The sequence below is a fragment of the Leptodactylus fuscus genome, chromosome 7 (assembly GCF_031893055.1).
Source record: "Leptodactylus fuscus isolate aLepFus1 chromosome 7, aLepFus1.hap2, whole genome shotgun sequence".
Taxonomy (NCBI): Eukaryota; Metazoa; Chordata; class Amphibia; order Anura; family Leptodactylidae; genus Leptodactylus; species Leptodactylus fuscus.
In genome coordinates this window covers 20,276,200-20,297,590 of record NC_134271.1, presented here as the reverse complement: position 1 = coordinate 20,297,590, position 21,391 = coordinate 20,276,200, and the positions used below count along the sequence as shown (strand labels likewise).

The 21,391-nt window shown below is 46.0% G+C and overlaps 1 protein-coding gene across 1 annotated transcript in view; it reads left to right on the top strand.

Annotated features, from left to right (window-relative positions):
- The window catches only part of CDHR5 (cadherin related family member 5), a 44,923-nt gene extending 30,455 nt beyond the window's left edge, over positions 1-14,468 (top strand). Inside the window, exons 10-15 of the mRNA XM_075281290.1 lie at positions 1,593-1,799; positions 3,089-3,205; positions 5,343-5,409; positions 6,912-7,772; positions 11,570-11,730; positions 12,178-14,468. Coding sequence (XP_075137391.1) covers positions 1,593-1,799; positions 3,089-3,205; positions 5,343-5,409; positions 6,912-7,772; positions 11,570-11,730; positions 12,178-12,657 — 1,893 coding nt within the window. The 3' untranslated portion in view covers positions 12,658-14,468. The remainder of the gene's footprint in view (positions 1-1,592; positions 1,800-3,088; positions 3,206-5,342; positions 5,410-6,911; positions 7,773-11,569; positions 11,731-12,177) is intronic.
- Positions 14,469-21,391: the final 6,923 nt, after the last annotated feature.

The following is a 21,391-nucleotide window of genomic DNA, read 5'->3' as shown; positions in this document are numbered from 1 at the left end:
GTCCTGACAGTATTCTACACTATGTTTTATAGATAGGTTCCTAGGAGCACTGACAGTGTTCTACACTATGTTTTACAGATAGGTTCCTAGGAGCCCTGACAGTGTTATGCACTATGTTTTACAGATAGGTTCCTAGGAGTCCTGACAGTGTTATACACTATGTTTTATAGATAGGTTCCTAGCAGCCCTAACAGTGTTATACACTATGTTTTATAGATAGGTTCCTAGGAGCCCTGACAGTGTTATACACTATGTTTTATAGATAGGTTCCTAGGAGCCCTGACAGTGTTATACACTATGTATTATAGATAGGTTCCTAGGAGCCCTGACAGTGTTATACACTATGTTTATAGATAGGTTCCTAGGAGTCCTGACAGTGTTCTACACTATGTTTTATAGATAGGTTCCTAGGAGCCCTGACAGTGTCATACACTATGTATTATAGATAGGTTCCTAGGAGTCCTGACAGTGTTATACACTATGTTTATAGATAGGTTCCTAGGATCCCTGACAGTGTTATACACTATGTATTATAGATAGGTTCCTAGGAGCCCTGACAGTGTCATACACTATGTTTATAGATAGGTTCCTAGGAGTCCTGACAGTGTTATACACTATGTTTTATAGATAGGTTCCTAGGAGCCCTGACAGTGTTATACACTATGTTTATAGATAGGTTCCTAGGATCCCTGACAGTGTTATACACTATGTTTTATAGATAGGTTCCTAGGAGCCCTGACAGTGTTATACACTATGTTTTATAGATAGGTTCCTAGGAGCCCTGACAGTGTTATACACTATGTTTTATAGATAGGTTCCTAGGAGCCCTGACAGTGTTATACACTATGTATTATAGATAGGTTCCTAGGAGCCCTGACAGTATTCTACACTATGTTTTATAGATAGGTTCCTAGGAGTCCTGACAGTGTTATACACTATGTTTTAAGCCATTTTAAGGTGTGGTTTGGACCAAACTTGTTCGACTTGAAACAAAGCTTGGATCCTCACCACCTGACCCCGAAACAAACCAAATCCTGAGAGGTTTGCCCAACATGCCTGCATGCACAACTTCTCATTTCTGAACACAGATGTTTAATGATAGACAAGAAAGGCTATTGTTGTCTAATGAAAACAGAAAGCAAGCCTCCAGTGGACAAAAGAGCGCAAAATTTGGATCATTGAGGAGGGAAAAACATCACCTAGTCAGATGATGAATCCACATTTCTGTTGCACCATGTTCAAAGGAGGGTCAGAATTTGGCGCAGGCAGCATGAATCAATAAACCCTTCCTATCGGGGGTCAACTATTCAGGCTAGTGGAGTTGTAGTAATGACATTCAATGGAACTTTTCTTGGCACAGCATGAGTCCTCTAACACCTGTGGATGATACCTGTGTACATCACAGCAAATTGTCAAAGGAGAATCAATGCAGTACTAGAATGGTGTCTCTAATAATGTGGCCACGTAGTGTATGTGGACATGTAGCCAAGCGTTACATAAGGGCATAAGAGTATATTATATATGGACATAGGGATTAAGCCATGATAGGTTTGTACTTGTCCGATGACTGGGATATTACATTATTTTTCCAGGCTTACCAGACTAATGATATATTGAAATATGCCACCACTACAGTCCAAATTGAAGTAAAAGAAAAGAACAATTTCCCGCCAACGTTTCAGAAGTCCAATTACGATGGAACCATCCCTACGACTGCAGAAAACAGAAGCTTTGTCCTGGATTCTAGTGACCAGACAAGACAACTCCAAGTGTTTGCCGCTGATGCAGATTTTCCAGGTGTATGTATTATATCTCCCATTGTTCTGCTTTATTCCAAAAATGCAACATAATCCTACACATTATCATACCTCCCAACTTTTGAAAAGTAGAAAGGGGGACAAAATGTATGGCGCAAGTAGCGCGTCGCGGCAAATTTGGCTCCACCCACTTTTATGTTGACTCCGACTATTCTCATTCATTTTTCACGTGCTCCCACACAGTATAATCCTCCTACAGTCACCCGTAAATTTTATGTCCCCCCTCTATCTCTCCCCCAGTTTCATATACACCCTTCATCTGCCCCCAGTTTCATGTCCCCTCCATCTCTGCCCCAGATTCATGTCCCACCCATCTCTGCCCCAGATTCATGTCCCCCCATCTCTGCCCCCAGATTCAAGTCCCCCCATCTCTGCCCCCAGATTCATATCCCCCATCTCTGCCCCCAGATTCATATCCCCCCATCTCTGCCCCCAGATTCATGTCCCCCCATCTCTGCCCCCAGATTCAAGTCCCCCCCATCTCTGCCCCCAGATTCATATCCCCCATCTCTGCCCCCAGATGCATGTCCCTCCATCTCTGCCCCCAGATTCATGTCCTCTCCATCTCTGCTCCCAGATTCATATCCCCCCATCTCTGCCCCCAGATTCATGTCCCTCCATCTCTGCCCCCAGATTCATGTCCTCTCCATCTCTGCCCACAGTTTCATGTCCCTTCATCTCTGCCCCCAGTGTCATGCCGTCCCCCCCTTCATCTGCCCCCAGTTTCATGTTCTACCTCAATGTATACACACATTAAACTCACCTTTTCCTTGTTCCTCCGCCGCTCTCTCCGCAGTCTCGCTAATACTGTTGAAGGCGCGATGTGACGTCATCACATTGCGCCTACACAGCCACTAGCCGGAATGAAGCGGCAAAGCAAGGAGCTGAGCTGTGACAGCTCCTTGCTTTAGTCGGGACATACCTCCCTCCAACCAGGACCGCGGGACATGTCACCGAAATCGTGAATGTCCCGCGGAAATCGGGATGGTTGGGAGGTATGCATTACCCATGTACATATGTGAAAAACATTGCTATTGTGGTGGGTAGACTTTAAGAAACAAATACAAACCCCAGAAAATAACTAATCTAGACCCCAGAACAGACCCCCTAAATAGACCACAAAACAAAGAGTTTGAGGGACCCTATTGACTATAATGGGGTCTATAGGGTGTCCTCTTTTTATAGGGTGTCGATTTCTGATGGATCTGCGTGCATCAGGTACAGATATGACGGTATTCTTACTAAATTGCCTCTGTCTTTTTGTTTTTCAGGGATTCAATCCTGCTGTCGTATATAGGATAGAGAACAGCACAGATTTTAGTGTTCTCCGTGATGGATATATTTTAACTAACACCATATTCACCTCTCCTGGCACTGTTATGTTACTAGTAAGTTCTGTAAAGTTTATCACAGGTTATTGATGAGAAAAATTCCCACTTTATTCCTTATTATAGTAATTATCTATGTGGTACGAGTTTGTAACTTGTCGTTAATCTTATCTCTTCCATATTTCTGGGTCTGAAGGTTTTCAGGGATATAGAAATAGGTCATGTGGGACTAAATGTTGCTGCTGGTACTTAAAGGGGTTGTCCCATCACAAGGATCCTATCTATACTGCTTGTTAATGTGGATGTAAGACTTTTCCTAAATACATTGCTTCAGCAAAACTGCTTTGTTTGTCCACTATCTTACTTTATTCAATTCTTTGTGGCCACAGCCCTGACTTATCTGCTCATGAGTCAAGTGATGTATCTGCTGCTCTCAGGGGGGAGGAGGAGGGGCTAAGTGCACGTGAGCGAGCCTGTGTTTCTAGCTATTCCTGTGTCTGCACCACGTGACCTAGCTTCCTGCTCTCAGATAGAGGAGAGGAGCTGCTTTCATGTCTTCTGTTCTCCCAGTTATCAGGCTAGCTAATTCAATTGTGTTCATTATGGCAGAGACAGGCAGTCTCTGTATGTAACACAGAATGGAGTTGCTGCTGCCTGTACTTCATAGTCCAATATGGGTGGGCGGAGCTACACACTAATTTGGGGGTGGAGGTAAACGGCAGGTTGCATGTGAAACCCCGCCCACCAAATGATTCAAGAAACCAGGAAGAAAGAAGACTTTACAGCAGTGAAGACTGTTGAGTATGCAACGTGGGAATACCCCTTTAAGGAGGACCTTTCATGCAGCGCCGCACCTCTCATGAGGCGACCTGAAGCGGCCGCTTCAGGCAGCGCTATGCCAGGGCCCCGGGGAGGGGGGGGGGCGGCATTTTTGCTGACCTAAGCCAGTCCAGGACAAGCTGTCCTGGACTGGCTTAGCATCACCGTCTCGGCAGCCCGGTACAGGAAGCGAGAGGTGGATTGGGGAGGCCCTGTGGACGCAGCGCTGCTCCAGCGGCCTCCCCTCATGCTTAGTAGAGAGCAGGTCCTCTCCCTGCCTGCTCTGTGCCTGCTGACGCCACCCCGCCCCCTCCCTCCGCTCCGCCGGGGGGGGGGCTTTCTGTCGTCCGCCTCAGGTGGCAAAAAAGCTAGGTTCACCCCTGCTTTCATGTCCTCAGAGATGTGCAATATTATGTACCACAAGAAAGACAACAGTGCATTGAATTTAGTGCACTGTCAGCTATGGTGCCGGAGAAATCGGCATCAATAGTTTCAACAACGATATCTCCCCACTATCAGAAAGATGGCCTTATAAGCATCATTGCTGGGCTGTGAAGAATGACCCCTGAGGTACAAGGCTATGGAAGATACTGTCAGGGGGGCGTTCCTCACAGCTTAGTGATGACACAAGACTGTAAAGCTGTCCATTCTGACAGTGGAGTCACCAGGGTGCACACAGTTCCATAGACTTTCATTCTTAAGAAAACATATACTGGACTTTGATACTAAATTGAAAAAATATTCAAGACGAACCGCGCTTCTTATAGATCTTTGTAGGAGTCAGATGGTGTTTTCGTCATAAGAGTATATACACTCTAACTTGTATGCCGAGATTCTTGGCAGCGTATCAGCTATTCCGACCAAACGGCGGTGGGATATACAGGAAGATTCTTTTGGGGTAATACCAAAACAATTGCTGATCGCGCTCACTCAGGAAGGACACTAGTGGCTTCGTATAAGGTGAGTATTTATTAGAATAATGACGCGTTTCGGGGTATCGGAACTCTACAATTATTCCACCCCTTCTTCAGATCTGGGGGTTGACTTGAGTGCTGGCTGAGGAAATGCAATGTGGTGAAAGGCTTTGGCTTGTGATGTGTGGTCCTGTCAGGAGGCGAGCGGTGCGTTGATCCTGTAGTACCCTGGATATGGAGCTAGTGCAAAGTGTCACCTCCCAGACAGCAGTACAGGGTGCCAGTGAGGACAAGAAACCTCCAAGGCGTTTCACAGCTAAGCAGGTTTATCTCTTTCTGAAGAAAATCTTTGCATAAACTACAAGCCAAACAGACAGTGTGTAGTGCGAACATACCCGTAATGTATGTGAGATGCATTTTGTTGCCGTAGTTTTGTAAAGCCGTATGTTTTGTCTTCCAAAAAGGTTAATGCAACTGATAGTACGACGTCTGAGAGCACCACGGCCATTGTTACTATTGAGATCACCCAAGGTAAGTGCCTAACACTATCCTGTGTAACAAAGCTTGCAAGGCTAATAAAATATTGTAGAAAATGTATATCCAGTGGCCACATGATTTGGCACATGGGTAATTCTGCTTTATGTAAGAAGTACTCCAGGGTGGTGCATGTAAAGAGCATCAAACTGAGGATCCCTATGTTATGCACTGCCCCCACAGGCCTGGCATGGTATAGCTGGTATATTAGTCCTGCCTTGACCAGGCAGATACATAAGTAGTAAATCTGATTGTTCAAAGCAAATCCAGAACTAGGAGGAAAAGTATTCTGAGTAAGAGAATTGTTGGTACCAGACAAGATGTTATAGTCATGGTCAGGTTGGCTCTCTGGAGTCCTCCAGTAGCCCCAAGTTGGGGTTGCGCCATATAGACAATAGTAAACCATGTCAACATAGAACAAAATCTAAAAGGAATGCTTATACCATCTTGATACATACATTATCTAAAGATTCCTGATCTATAAAGGGAGTCCTAACCCTAAACTACAAAGGTGCACCTGATATCTAGTAGTGGCCATAGAGTTTCTATTACCATTAGCTTAGTTTCATGTTAACACTGTTCACATTATGTCCATGCAAAAAAGTATATACAAGCGACACCACGTCTATAATATAGCCTCCATCACCCACTAACAAAAAATTCATGGCTAGTAATGTCAGGTACTGAGTATTCTTGCTGCCAAGCAGATGGTGCTCACTGTATGCGGATACAAAACTGTTCATATACAAAAGGAATAAGCAGGGCACTCACCGGACAAGTCTGACGAAGTGCTTACAGCACAAAACGGACGTAGCTTGGTACTGCTGCTTCTCCTCTCTTCCTGTGCAATGTGTTTTTAAGAAGGATGAAATAAAGAATTACGATTTTTAAATGAAGCACCCGCTGAGTGCCCTGTTTATTCCTTAAGCACCCCGGTGAGTGCCCTGCTTATGCCTTAAGCACCCCGGTGAGTGCCCTGCTTATGCCTTAAGCACCCCGGTGAGTGCCCTGCTTATGCCTTAAGCACCCCGGTGAGTGCCCTGCTTATTCCTTAAGCACCCGGTGAGTGTCCTGCTTATTCCTTAAGCACCCGGTGAGTGTCCTGCTTATTCCTTAAGCACCCGGTGAGTGCCCTGCTTATTCCTTAAGCACCCCGGTGAGTGCCCTGCTTATTCCTTAAGCACCCCGGTGAGTGCCCTGCTTATTCCTTAAGCACCCTGGTGAGTGCCCTGCTTATTCCTTAAGCACCCCGGTGAGTGCCCTGCTTATTCCTTTTGTATATGAACAGTTCACATTATTTTAATACATTTTCTACAATCTCAATACAATGTTTTGCAGCATTTTGTTTAATGCCTAAAATTCTTATATAATGCATCTTGCGTATGAGGCGAGGGCTACAAAGCGATTTTGGCTGTGACTCCCATTGTGGGAAAGATCACTAGGTCACACTGGGACTCAGTGACTGACAATAACTTGGAATATATCTATTTCTTGTACAGTGCCCACAACAACTACCACCACCACAACAACCACTACAGCACCTACAACACAGCTTACCTCCACCATTAATATTAGTGCTGGGGCAAGCAAAACTACAACGTCTTCTACACGGACAACAACAAGTACCACTCCCGGAACAGGTACCACAACGACTACAACTCCCTCTACTCTGACAACAACAAGTACAACTCCTGGAACAGGTACCACAACGACTACAACTCCCTCTACTCGTACAACAACAAGTACCACTCCCGGAACAGGTACCACCACAACTACAACTCCCTCTACTCGTACAACAACAAGTACCACTCCCGGAACAGGTACCACAACGACTACAACTCCCTCTACTCTGACAACAACAAGTACCACTCCCGGAACAGGTACCACAACGACTACAACTCCCTCTACTCGTACAACAACAAGTACCACTCCTGGAACAGGTACCACAACAACTACAACTCCCTCTACTCTGACAACAACAAGTACTACTAGGGGAACAGGTACTACAACAACTACAACTCCCTCTACTCATACAACAACAAGTACCACTCCTGGAACGGGTACCACAACGACTACAACTCCCTCTGCTAGTACAACAACAACTACCACTCCTGGAACAGGTACCACTACAACTACAACTCCCTCTACTCGTACAACAACAAGTACTACTAGGGGAACAGGTACCACAACGACTACAACTCCCTCTACTCGTACAACAACAACTACCACTCCTGGAACAGGTACCACTACAACTACAACTCCCTCTACTCGTACAACAATAAGTACTACTAGGGGAACAGGTACCACAACGACTACAACTCCCTCTACTCGTACAACAACAACTACCACTCCTGGAACAGGTACCACTACAACTACAACTCCCTCTACTCGTACAACAACAAGTACAACTCCTGGAACGGGTACCACAACGACTAGAGATGAGCGAACAGTGTTCTATCGAACACATGTTCGATCGGATATCAGGGTGTTCGCCATGTTCGAATCGAATCGAACACCACGTGGTAAAGTGCGCCAAAATTCGATTCCCCTCCCACCTTCCCTGGCGCCTTTTTTGCACCAATAACAGCGCAGGGGAGGTGGGACAGGAACTACGACACTGGGGGCATTGAAAAAAATTGGAAAAAGTCATTGGCTGCCGAAATCAGGTGACCTCCATTTTAGACGAATAGTGGATTTCAAATCCGGGTCATATGAGAATGTGAACTTTGTGACTATGAGACAGGGATAGCTGTACAGGCAGGGATAGCTAGGGATAACCTTTATTTAGGGGGGAATGTTATTAAAAATAACTTTTTGGGGCTCTATCGGGTGTGTAATTGTGATTTTTGTGAGATAAACTTTTTCCCATAGGGATGCATTGGCCAGCGCTGATTGGCCGAATTCCGTACTCTGGCCAATCAGTGCTGGCCAATGCATTCTATTAGCTTGATGAAGCAGAGTGTGCACAAGGGTTCAAGCGCACCCTCGGCTCTGATGTAGCAGAGCCGAGGCTGCACAAGGGTTCAAGCGCACCCTCGGCTCTGATGTAGGAGAGCCGAGGGTGCACTTGAACCCTTGTGCACCCTCAGCTCTGCTACATCAGAGCCGAGGGTGCGCTTGAACCCTTGTGCACACTCTGCTTCATCAAGCTAATAGAATGCATTGGCCAGCGCTGATTGGCCAATGTATTCTATTAGCCTGATGAAGTAGAGCTGAATGTGTGTGCTAAGCACACACATTCAGCTCTACTTCATCGGGCTAATAGAATGCATTGGCCAGCGCTGATTGGCCAGAGTACGGAACTCGACCAATCAGCGCTGGCTCTGCTGGAGGAGGCGGAGTCTAAGATCGCTCCACACCAGTCTCCATTCAGGTCCGACCTTAGACTCCGCCTCCTCCGGCAGAGCCAGCGCTGATTGGCCGAAGGCTGGCCAATGCATTCCTATGCGAATGCAGAGACTTAGCAGTGCTGAGTCAGTTTTGCTCAACTACACATCTGATGCACACTCGGCACTGCTACATCAGATGTAGCAATCTGATGTAGCAGAGCCGAGGGTGCACTAGAACCCCTGTGCAAACTCAGTTCACGCTAATAGAATGCATTGGCCAGCGCTGATTGGCCAATGCATTCTATTAGCCCGATGAAGTAGAGCTGAATGTGTGTGCTAAGCACACACATTCAGCACTGCTTCATCACGCCAATACAATGCATTAGCCAGTGCTGATTGGCCAGAGTACGGAATTCGGCCAATCAGCGCTGGCTCTGCTGGAGGAGGCGGAGTCTAAGGTCGGACCTGAATGGAGACTGGTGTGGAGCGATCTTAGACTCCGCCTCCTCCAGCAGAGCCAGCGCTGATTGGTCGAGTTCCGTACTCTGGCCAATCAGCGCTGGCCAATGCATTCTATTAGCCCGATGAAGTAGAGCTGAATGTGTGTGCTTAGCACACACATTCAGCTCTACTTCATCAGGCTAATAGAATACATTGGCCAATCAGCGCTGGCCAATGCATTCTATTAGCTTGATGAAGCAGAGTGTGCACAAGGGTTCAAGCGCACCCTCGGCTCTGATGTAGCAGAGCTGAGGGTGCACAAGGGTTCAAGTGCACCCTCGGCTCTCCTACATCAGAGCCGAGGGTGCGCTTGAACCCTTGTGCAGCCTCGGCTCTGCTACATCAGAGCCGAGGGTGCGCTTGAACCCTTGTGCACACTCTGCTTCATCAAGCTAATAGAATGCATTGGCCAGCACTGATTGGCCAGAGTACGGAATTCGGCCAATCAGCGCTGGCCAATGCATTCTATTAGCCCGATGAAGTAGAGCTGAATGTGTGTGCTAAGCACACACATTCAGCACTGCTTCATCACGCCAATACAATGCATTAGCCAGTGCTGATTGGCCAGAGTACGGAATTCGGCCAATCAGCGCTGGCTCTGCTGGAGGAGGCGGAGTCTAAGATCGCTCCACACCAGTCTCCATTCAGGTCCGACCTTAGACTCCGCCTCCTCCAGCAGAGCCAGCGCTGATTGGCCGAATTCCGTACTCTGGCCAATCAGCACTGGCTAATGCATTGTATTGGCTTGATGAAGCAGTGCTGAATGTGTGTGCTTAGCACCCTAGTGCACCCTCGGCTCTGCTACATCAGATTGCTACATCTGATGTAGCAGTGCCGAGTGTGCATCAGATGTGTAGTTGAGCAAAACTGACTCAGCACTGCTAAGTCTGCATTCGCATAGGAATGCATTGGCCAGCCTTCGGCCAATCAGCGCTGGCTCTGCCGGAGGAGGCGGAGTCTAAGGTCGGACCTGAATGGAGACTGGTGTGGAGCTATCTTAGACTCCGCCTCCTCCAGCAGAGCCAGCGCTGATTGGTCGAGTTCCGTACTCTGGCCAATCAGCACTGGCCAATGCATTTCTATGGGGAAAAGTTAGCTTGCGAAAATCGCAAACTGACAGGGATTTCCATGAAATAAAGTGACTTTTATGCCCCCAGACATGCTTCCCCTGCTGTCCCAGTGTCATTCCAGGGTGTTGGTATCATTTCCTGGGGTGTCATAGTGGACTTGGTGACCCTCCAGACACGAATTTGGGTTTCCCCCTTAACGAGTTTATGTTCCCCATAGACTATAATGGGGTTCGAAACCCATTCGAACACTCGAACAGTGAGCGGCTGTTCGAATCGAATTTCGAACCTCGAACATTTTAGTGTTCGCTCATCTCTAACAACGACTACAACTCCCTCTACTCAGACACCAACAAGTACAACTCCTGGAACAGGTACCAACTCCTTCAACTCAGACAACCACTACTAGAACTCATGCAAGAAGTACCACTACAGGGGTAGGCAGTTCTATGAGGAGTATTTGCCGAGCCTCACATACAGAGGCGTAACATGAAGCTCCAGGGCCCCAATGCAAAATATGGAATGGGGCTCCTACCTACCTTCTGCCATTTATAATAGTGGTATATGTTATGTGGCATTGGGGCCTTTGTAGCCCACTCATGGTCCAGGGCTCAGTGGTGGCTGCTACCTCTACACTCCCTATAGCTATGTCCCTACTCACACAGTATAATGCTCTTTTTACTGCCCCTTACATAGTATAATGTTCCTTTTACTGGCTCCCACACAGTATAACACCCCCTTTACTGGTTCCCACATAGTAGGTGTCCCCACATAGTAAACTGTCCCCTTTATTTGCCACCACAATGGTTGCTACGAACTGAACTACTCCTGCAGGTGACGGCTGGTATTCACTTGCCCATCCGCCGCTCCTGTCCAGGGTTCCTCCACTCGTGCATATTACATCCCAATGCTGAACAATATCAGGATGCGATGTATGAATATTGTTCAGCTTTGGGTTGTAATGTGCGGCGCCCCCTTAAGTACAAGTGGAGGATGGCCTGGACAGGAGCGGGGATGGGTATATAGACCTAATTTAATATGTTTTAGCTTTTTTTTTTTGCCCAGGTTGTATGTTACCCAGGCTGTTATCTATATCGTTTTTACCTTCCATTGTAATCTCCTCTATGTGATCTCTACATACCAGGAGGTGGCAGCCTATTTTGAGGCTTAGTGGCCAGAGAGCAAACTGCAGCAGTTGATGTCAGTTCTCCGTGTTTCCCAATATTATCTTCTTATGACATTTTATGTTTTATCAATTAGGTACTGAAGGACTATTACCAAGTAATATATATTATACCGCAAGCGACATGGCCATAGTTGGAGCTACCCTGGGAGCTGTTCTTGTTCTCAGCTTGGTTGGAATGGCTTTCCTCATTTACAAGCAATATGGAAACACAATATGGAGAAGAGGGGGAGGAAATGTAAGTAGCTCATATTGTTGACTTTCCAATAAGTCTTGCCATGGATTTCGGTAAGACTCCCCATCTGGCCTAATCAGTAGGGAAAACCTCAACAGAATGTCGATGCTCTGCAGGAAGCCGGGGAGGGGGGAAAATGAAGAGGAATATAAGACGGATGTCCAGTCTTAAGCCTTCACACATGGTCCTAACAATTTTACTTCTTCTAATAGCCCTATTATGGCTGCAGCATATTTTCCATTTGTCTGAAGCAATGACTGTGTACAATACAGAGCAGTCTGCGCTACTCCTCTATCCATTACTACTACTACTGGCTTCTTTACAGATATATCTGCCAGGAGTAACTGTAAGATAGCAAACACCTAGCTGAGAAAAGCCCAAGTGAATATAAAGACAGTGAATATAAAGACTTAGATGCTCTGTTTAAACATATTCTTCATTTTATTCTAGAATTTTGGTGGACCCGAAGATAAGACTGAACAGCTCATAAATGAGGAAGATGACTGGGATACAACACCACCTCCAAATCTGGAATCTGGCAAGGAAAGCTACAGTAATGGAGTCTCCTCTGAAGGTAACCTATTGTCCGCCGCAGTAGTAAGCACGGTCCTTACTAATACTGCAGCAGATAGTCAGCCATTGGAGGAAGCTGGCCAAGACTCGGATTCAGAAGACAAAAAGGTGAAGTCCATCCTAACTAAGGAATTGAAGGAAGATGGAGGTTACAAGTCAGTATGGTTCAGAGAGGACGCTGCCCCGGAAGTAATGGTGATTGACGGGGCTGAAAATGGAGAGGCAAATGATGATAGTGAAGAAGAATTCAGTAGTCAGCAGGGAGCTGATGAGGAGGAGGATGATGAAGATGATGATGAACTTGACCCGACATTCACCTTAACAAATACTGAGTCAAATAACTTTACCATTCTCTAAGAGTCTATTTGACCCCTGTACAAACATATAGAAATATATTATTATTGCTGACAAATTGCATCTGACAATGCTGAATATTAGTAATGACGATCAATTTTCTTGGTTATTGCTGGTAGGATACAGAGTAGTGACGCGCATGCGCAACCTGGTGCCCCATTCACACAGAGCACATCTGGCCCTGTTCTTAGAACTGTTATCCTCTATTCTATTAATAAGGAATAACTTGTTACCAACGCATCCCTTTAAAGGGGTCAGCTACTTTAAATTAAAGTGGTCATCAGATGTCTAAGATTGATGGCCTATCCTTAGATATTATATCAGCAGGGGTCCGATACTTAGGACCGTAGCAGATCACTGGTATTGAGGCAGTGTGGGAAAGCCATGTACAACAAGTGTAGGTACTGCAGAAATTACCCCATGGGTTATCTGCGGGGGTCCACAGATCTAATATTGATGGTCTGTCCTAAGGGTAATCTTTCAGTCTTACAAACCTGATGACACCTTTAACTTCACACTTACATGGCGCTGTATGAACAGAACCAGCCACTTACTATGTAGCGCTCTCAACCCCTCTGCATTGCTATCCTTATAATGTCCCCCTGTCCCATTCTTCTAGTGTGAATAAGGTTCTGCACAGGGTTGCGCATACAGGAGATGGAGATAGAAGTCTGAGTAACAACAACAATGCTCCAGGGAGGTAAAGGCCCCTGCCTTCAAAGTTGGTTTTCTCCAAATCTACAAGTGACTTATACAGCAATGGTATGAGGGTATGGTAGCAAATATATATACTTGAGGAGGTGATGGTATACTCTCTGTAAGGGCTAAACCCCCTTATTGACAATGATGGCGAGTCAGACCCCCACTGACCTGGGAATGACGATTTATACTGAAGCTAGAAAACCATTTTAATCTACTGCGTGCCAGTGGCTTAACTAAAGGCTTGTGGACCCTGATGAAATCTTTTGTCCAGGGCCCCAACCTCATCCCTACAACAAATTCTTGATAGTGATGGTTACGGGGTCTAAGGAGTTTAATCCACCTTAGTGTGGTTAGGGTAAGCTGTGGGTCTCCTTGGCTTATGGGCCAGATGGAAGCTGCAATCTCAATACTGATGCCAGCGGTTATGGGGCCCCCAAAGGCTCCTGGGCCCTGGTGCGACTGCACCCCCCAAGTTATACCCCTGTTGGCTGCTAAATGTGCCGCTATACCATAGTGTCACTAGTATGCTGTAACGTCTGAACCTAAAATTCTACCAGTGAAAACTACAAACCACTGTAACCTAAGAAATCCATTTCTATAAAACTTACCCACTGAGGTGCCTATCTTAAGAAAAGTTCAAGTATATGACTGGTTTTACACGTAGGAATGACATATCTATAGGCGTTATCTTAAGACAATAAAGGGGTTTTATAGTATTTAGTTATATTGTCGTCTCCAGGAGATGATCCCAGAGAAAATGGCGGTGGTCATCTCCTCTCTAGATAGAAGATAAGTCACGTCATCTCTCAAGAATGAAATACTGATAGCAGCATAGGGTCCAAAGGTTTCGTGAACAGAGCGTATCGCCCTCGCTGACAAATGTACATAACTATGTCAATAATTGAATATTTTTATTTAAGACAGTTTATTTTTTCTATTTGTACCATCATAGAGTTTGCACGCATGGTATATTTTGATACTTCCTAAGTTAAGAATATATATAATCCAATATAAGACTCTATCTGTCCTTTGTATTATTGGTGATCAGAAGAGGAACCGTTTCTATAGTATTTAGGGGCCTGCTTGGTATAGCCATGAACTAAAACTAAAATAAAACAACAATGGAAAAAAAACAAAACATGTCTGTGGGATATAAATATATAATCCAATGCCAAAGTATTAACATAAAATAATAAAATTGTAGAGTTAAAGATCCTCAAAGAACCAAAAATAATACAAGGAAATAAACATGTCACCTAATGTCTGATTGTTGAAGACCCTAAAATTTGGGACCCCGGGTACAAAGTCCCCTCCTTCTCTGCATTGAACATTCAAAGTAGGAACGGCCGCCATTATATCTATTGCTGGGTCAAACCAAATAGGAAATGGACAAGTTTTCTGGTAAATTATACAACCGCTAAAGGATCTCCCCTGCTTGGGTCACCCACCAGCCAATGATGGACCCGGCCCACAGACAATATGACTGCTGGTAAAGTCCATTAAAGGGATAATACCCATCAGACAAACAGAATAGTATCCAGAAGCAAGGAAGATGCTTGGCCATCTCTCCAATCAAATTCCTTCCTCAAATTATATTCACACAGGAGGCCTTAGTACCCCCATTCTAGTAGTTAGTGGAGGTTTTAAGAATAAGGGTATCCTGTAACTAATTGATAACATTGGTGTAACAATAGTCCTAAAGGACCCACATCAGACTTTGGACCAAGGTCCCCCATAACTGTCTCAGAGGTGGTCAATTGCAGCAGGGTGGCCTTATGCAATAATTCAATATGTTCCCCTTACTTACAGTGGCTTTTCCACAAATATGTATAATATATCAGCGGGAAACAGGATGAGCCTCTGATTGGTCTGAGCCTGACTGCTACGTCCCCCACTGATCATGAACATGTCCCGAGTTCCCTCATCTGAAGTTCCGTGATGGTTAGAGAAGTAGTACTTGGCTATATTCAACAGTCCCTTACAGTTAAAGGGGTTGCCTGGGGAGTTTAGATTCACTGACATGATCAAGTGAACTTTTCATGATGGACCTGGGAGTTCTGGCCTTGCCCCAACCCAAGGGTCATGTGATTGGAAGCACTGCTACCCCTTGGTTGCTCCACCCAACCTCCTCCTGCAATCTCATGGGTAAATTACCCTAGCTGATTATGTTGGAGCAAACTGGGGGTCAGATTGTTGGTTCCAGTTACCCAGTGGTCGGGACGAGGATGGAACACCCAGGTCCACCATATCAGATAAGTGAATCTAAGTTTCCTAGACAACCCCTTCAAATGGGAAGAACACAGGACCCCTATTCTCACAATCAGTGGGGTCCACGTCATACACATCATATACATAAGTACACTGGACAATCATACAAATCAGATCTACAACTTTTACCAATAATGGCCACTATCCCTAGCAAGTGGACAGAGCACAGCGAAGAATTAGGTAAAGGTATTCAGAAGGACCGCATGAACGATGGATTCCAGGCTGAACACATCCATCAAAAACCAAGTACAAAGTACAAAATGGCAAAGTCTGGTAATTCCAGCAGATGATGGGCCCTATCTACTTACCAATCCTGGCTCCTGCTCAGGGCCACCGATGCGTCCCCTTCTGCGGTGGCCTGTGAACCCCACAAACACTATAATTATAGCATAATGAAGGGTGAGGGAACATAACAAACAGTGTTACTTACCTCTTTTGGCTCTGGGTGGCTTCGGGCCTACTTGGTGATGTCACAAACATCACGTGGGCTGGCTGGGCTTGCGTCCTTATACGTCACAATGCAAGCCCAGCTCAAGTGACGTCTCTTCCATCACTGAAGACGGCCAACATCAGCTGGGAGTGCGCCGGAGCCAAGGAGAGGTAAGTAACATTGTTTTTTATTTTTGTATCCTCCCTTGGGTCTCCGATCATTATACTCTGGGGTTTGAAAAGATCCCGGGTTATAATAATTATACATGGTTGGTCCACAATAGGGCATAATACTGTATATAGGGGCCACTATGGGGTATAATACTGTATATAGGGGACACTATGGGGCATAATACTGTGTCCAGGGGCCACTATGGGGATAATACTGTGTGCAGGGGCCACTATGGGGTATAATACTGTGTCCAAGGGCCACTATGGGGCATAATACTGTGTCCAAGGGCCACTATGGGGCATAATACTGTGTCCAAGGGCCACTATGGGGCATAATACTGTGTCCAGGGGCCACTATGGGGCATAATACTGTGTCCAAGGGCCACTATGGGGCATAATACTGTGTGCAGGGGCCACTATGGGGCATAATACTGTGTCCAGGGGCCACTATGGGGCATAATACTGTGTCCAAGGGCCAATATGAGGACAAAATACTGTGTGCAGGGGCCACTATGGGGTATAATACTGTGTGCAGGGGCCACTATGGGACATAATAGCGTGTGCAGGGGCCACTATGGGGCATAATACTGTGTGCAGGGGCCACTATGGGGCATAATACTGTGTGCAGGGGCCACTATGGGACATAATACTGTGTCCAGGGGCCACTATGGGGCATAATACTGTGTCCAAGGGCCAATATGAGGACATAATACTGTGTGCAGGGGCCACTATGGGGTATAATACTGTGTGCAGGGGCCACTATGGGGCATAATACTGTGTGCAGGGGCCACTATGGGGCATAATACTGTGTGCAGGGGCCACTATGGGACATAATAGCGTGTGCAGGGGCCACTATGGGGCATAATACTGTGTGCAGGGGCCACTATGGGACATAATAGCGTGTGCAGGGGCCACTATGGGGCATAATACTGTGTGCAGGGGCCACTATGGGGCATAATACTGTGTGCAGGGGCCACTATGGGGCATAATAGCGCGTGCAGGAATAAAGTGGGGGAAGTCAGTTGGGGTCTTCTGGGACAAGGGGGAAGGTTGGTCAGGGGGAGTCCCATGTCAAATGTTCACCTTGGGGCCCCACCATTCCTAGTTATGCCACTGACTACATATGTTGTGTAGCGGTGGCACTGCAACACTGTCCCATCTCAATAGACCAGACATGCAGTGCCTAAAATGTCTGCAATATTTTGTACCATAAGTAAACGGTGCAGTTCCTGGCATATACACAATACCAGGAGCCGCAGTGTCCCTGAGCAGTGTCGGATCTGTCCAAACCTAATATTGATGAGGAAGGAACAGTCATCAACAACATTATAAAGTGGATAACATAACATTATAACAGTGGTGACAGTAACCTACAGCAGCCACTAGAGGGAGATCACTGCATACTGCTAGCTGTAACCCCAGAGTTCGTGTTCCTATAAATGGCAGCACATACAGTCAGAGTTATCAGGATGAAAAAAATCACAGAGCTCTCCTATGAACCGGCACAAAATATCAGCCCCAAAAATGGAATGTACGTTTACATAATATAGCACATTCGGCGTGGCCTTTAGTGGTGGGGTGACTGGGGTCTATTCTGATTTTTGATATGGTGCTCTGAGATTTTGGCTCCCATCACAAGCCCAAACTTAAAGCCTATTAATCCCCCTCTTTACGATGGATCCTAACCAAGCGAAGCGGTGTGTCGAAGCCCGCTGCAGGTTGTCAATTATTGCTTTGGATTCTACAGCAATGCAAAGGTTGAAAGCCGCTCTAGCTGCAGAGGTTAAACCCACAGTGAAAAAAACAGCCAGTTTTTGTTCTAGCGAATCCCATGCCCACTGGTGGCGCGGACACACTGCAATTTCCAAAACTGGCGCGGTTTTGAAATCACAGCATGTCCATTATACCTACGGAAACACCAGCGGTTTTCCAATTGTGTAATTGTAACAGAAAGTCCGTGGAGGAAATCTGCAAACTTTCTCTCCGAAGCGCTGCGGGAAGAACCGTCATGCATTGCCGCCGCGGTTTTTCCCACTGCGCTCTTTTGCTGCAGGACGTCTAAAACGCGTGCGCATGCGCACTCACGTGGCTAGGGCATGTGATCGACACACGTTACATTTCTTTAATATTAGAATTTCTGACAATATCGCAGCAAATTCAAGAAAACGCAACGCACGACACACGCACCACCGGCCGAGCGTGGGATGTTATATTGAAGCTTGCGGCTTTGCTTGACATTGCATAACCAGTTATTCGTCTGTATACAATAGAGGAAGCTGATAATCCTCGTACTAACCGGTGATGCAATGAAACTCAGCAACGTTTCATCAACACATCTTGGGAAACGAAACTGAAAATCGTAGAAAACTTTCACATGGCGAGTCCTCCCCTCCCCGCCTCCTGCCATGGACTCCTCCTACACCATGGAGAGGGTGACGAAAGTATCTCAGGCATCTCCAGCGATGGCTCCGAACCTCTACATCTGTATTATGTTACTAGTTGTATTAACATGTTCATGAGTCAACCCAAAGTTTAGAGGGAACCCCCCTCAATCACAATAAGTTTTATCTGGGGTGAAAAAAAAATGGTAAATTATAAAAAATTATATAAACTCTCCATAATTTTTGGAAGTAATAAAAGCACCTTATTTTATCAAATCGTTCACATTTGTGTTTGGTAATCAGTTCGGGGAGTCTGCTTGGGGCCCCCCCGAACGGACTCCCGGACGCACTGGCAAGCGGTTTGCAGTCCGTGGGGTCCGTGTGCTCTCCGTGCGGTGTCCGCACGGAACATGTGTACCGAAAAGTATTTTGTGATCTACTTTCATGTTCGCATGATTCGTGCAGGCAGCATGCGGAATCACATGGACCCCATTATATAGTCTATGGCAGGGGTAGGGAACGTACGGCTCTCCAGCTGTTGCAAAACTACAACTCCCAGCATGCATACTTGCTCTGCTGTTCTTGGAACTCCCATGGAAGTGAATGGAGCATGCTGGGAGTTGTAGTTTCACCCTGCACATGCACCCTGGTCTTTGGGGTGCATGTGCTTTCACTGCTGTTCGAGGAGTCCTGATATGTTATTTAGGCTCTGTACTGTCAGGATGGTCGTGTCAGGCAGGAGCAGACAAGGGGTTTGACCCTGCATCTGACACCGCCTGCTTCTGATTGGAGCTCTGAATCATGCCCCCTGTCTGACCCCGCCCTTCTGAAATTACTGCACATCAGACACCAAAACTACCTGCACTTGTTTCTCAGGAACAATGGGGGCTAGAGGGGAAATTCCAACTGTGCTGGAATCAGTGGATTGGCAACTGTTAACAGAAGCGAAGTTGGTGAAAGGTCCTCTATAAATAATCTCACCATACAAGCCTTGAAGGTAAAAATGTTAATTGCCCTTCTATGATATTGATAATATTTTCTGTGTCTTATGGAGGGAACTTAGATTGTGAGCCCCGCTAGTAATAAGAAATGTCAGGGCTGTGGAATATAATGTAACATATAACAATAAACATATACTCTAAATGGACAACAGGTAACGTGGGCAGAATCTCTCCTGGTTATAAAAGTCATTATTTACGTAAATCTATAGACTAAGATAAGATTTACCCTTCTCACCTTAAGGAGTCTTATCTAAAATCCAAAGGGCGCAGTACATATATTGTACATAACAACCAGGAGCGGTAGTGTAAGAAAAATGTATCTTAACAATTGTTATTATAGTTTAATGGTCTTTGTACAAAAAAAATAGCGCCACTCTTGTACATAGGCTGTGTCTGGTATCACAGCTCAACCACATTCACACAGGACAGAAACCAGCTGTAGGCTGAGGCCACAGGTTATACCTTTCCCTTCTGCTCAATACACTCCAAAAGATGCAAAATATGCCACAAAAATCAGTTTTCTGCACCAGAATAGTCTAATTTCTTCAGCGACCATCACATGTGCTTTCCTACAAAACCATGGCAAAAACCAACAAAAATTCCTGGGAAGCCGATCCGTTGGTCACGCTTACCCCAGTGTTTGGGTTTCCGTTCTTAAAAACGGAAGCCCAACTCCCTAAAAAACTGTTACCTGCGGAAATCATCAAACCCCATAGAGTATAATGGGGTCCGCCGGGTTTCTGCCCAAAAACTGCAGAGAAAAAAGTCCTGTTTGCAGGAATGGGGGGACAGGAATCCCCGAATGGAGACCAAGAGCTAATGTGAAGCAGGTCTAAGGGCCCCTTCACATGGCGTAAGTGCGCCGCTCATTTAGACGCGTTTACACGTGTCCGAGCGCGGCGCTTCAAAACAGATCCCATTGATTTCAATGGGAAGCACGCATATATGCCGATATACGCGCGCTTCCCAGCAAAATCAATGGGCTCTGTTTTGAAGCGCCGTACTCGGACACGTGTATATGTGTCTAAATGAGCGGCGCGCTTACGCCGTGTGAAGGGGCCCTGAGACCCCATGTAACAAAATGTAGCTATAAAACGCTTTTTGTTCCCCCTACTAACTAAGTAGGGAAAACGCTTACAATTCCGCAGCAAAAATGAACATGCTGCGTTTTTAAACAATCCATCTTGGAAAACGCCACTTTTTGGCATGTTTCCCCCCCCCCCCCACAATGTGTGGGCGACTAACCATTTACGTAAGGCTCCATGGGATGATAAATCACAGCACCAACGCATTGTGGTTCTTCCTGCGGTGCTTTGAACAGAAAGTTCATGGAGTTTTCCTCCGCGTTTTCCTGTTACCATTATACGAGGAAGCCGCTGACGTTTCCATAGATATAATTGACATGCTGCAATTTCCAAAACCGCTCCGGTTTTGAACACAAAGTGGGCATGACATTCGCATGAATCCCATCGAATTTGCAGTTACTGTACCGCCGCAATTTTCCCGCTGTGTTTCCAGCCCGTGGGGCCCCGGCCTTACTTTGCTGGTCATGTAAAATGCAATGGTTTCTTTCGATATTTGCGCGTCATGGAGTCTTAGTTTTAATTTTTGCATTGAAAAGGTCAAAAATCGAAGCCGAATATGTAGCAATAATTGACATACCGCGGACTCAAAATCTACAGGGCAAGACACTTTGTTCTGCAGGTTTTACGCACGATGGGTTAGCCGCCATGATATAACCCATTGCAGCCTTACCCAGTGTATCCTCGGACTATAACCGGAATG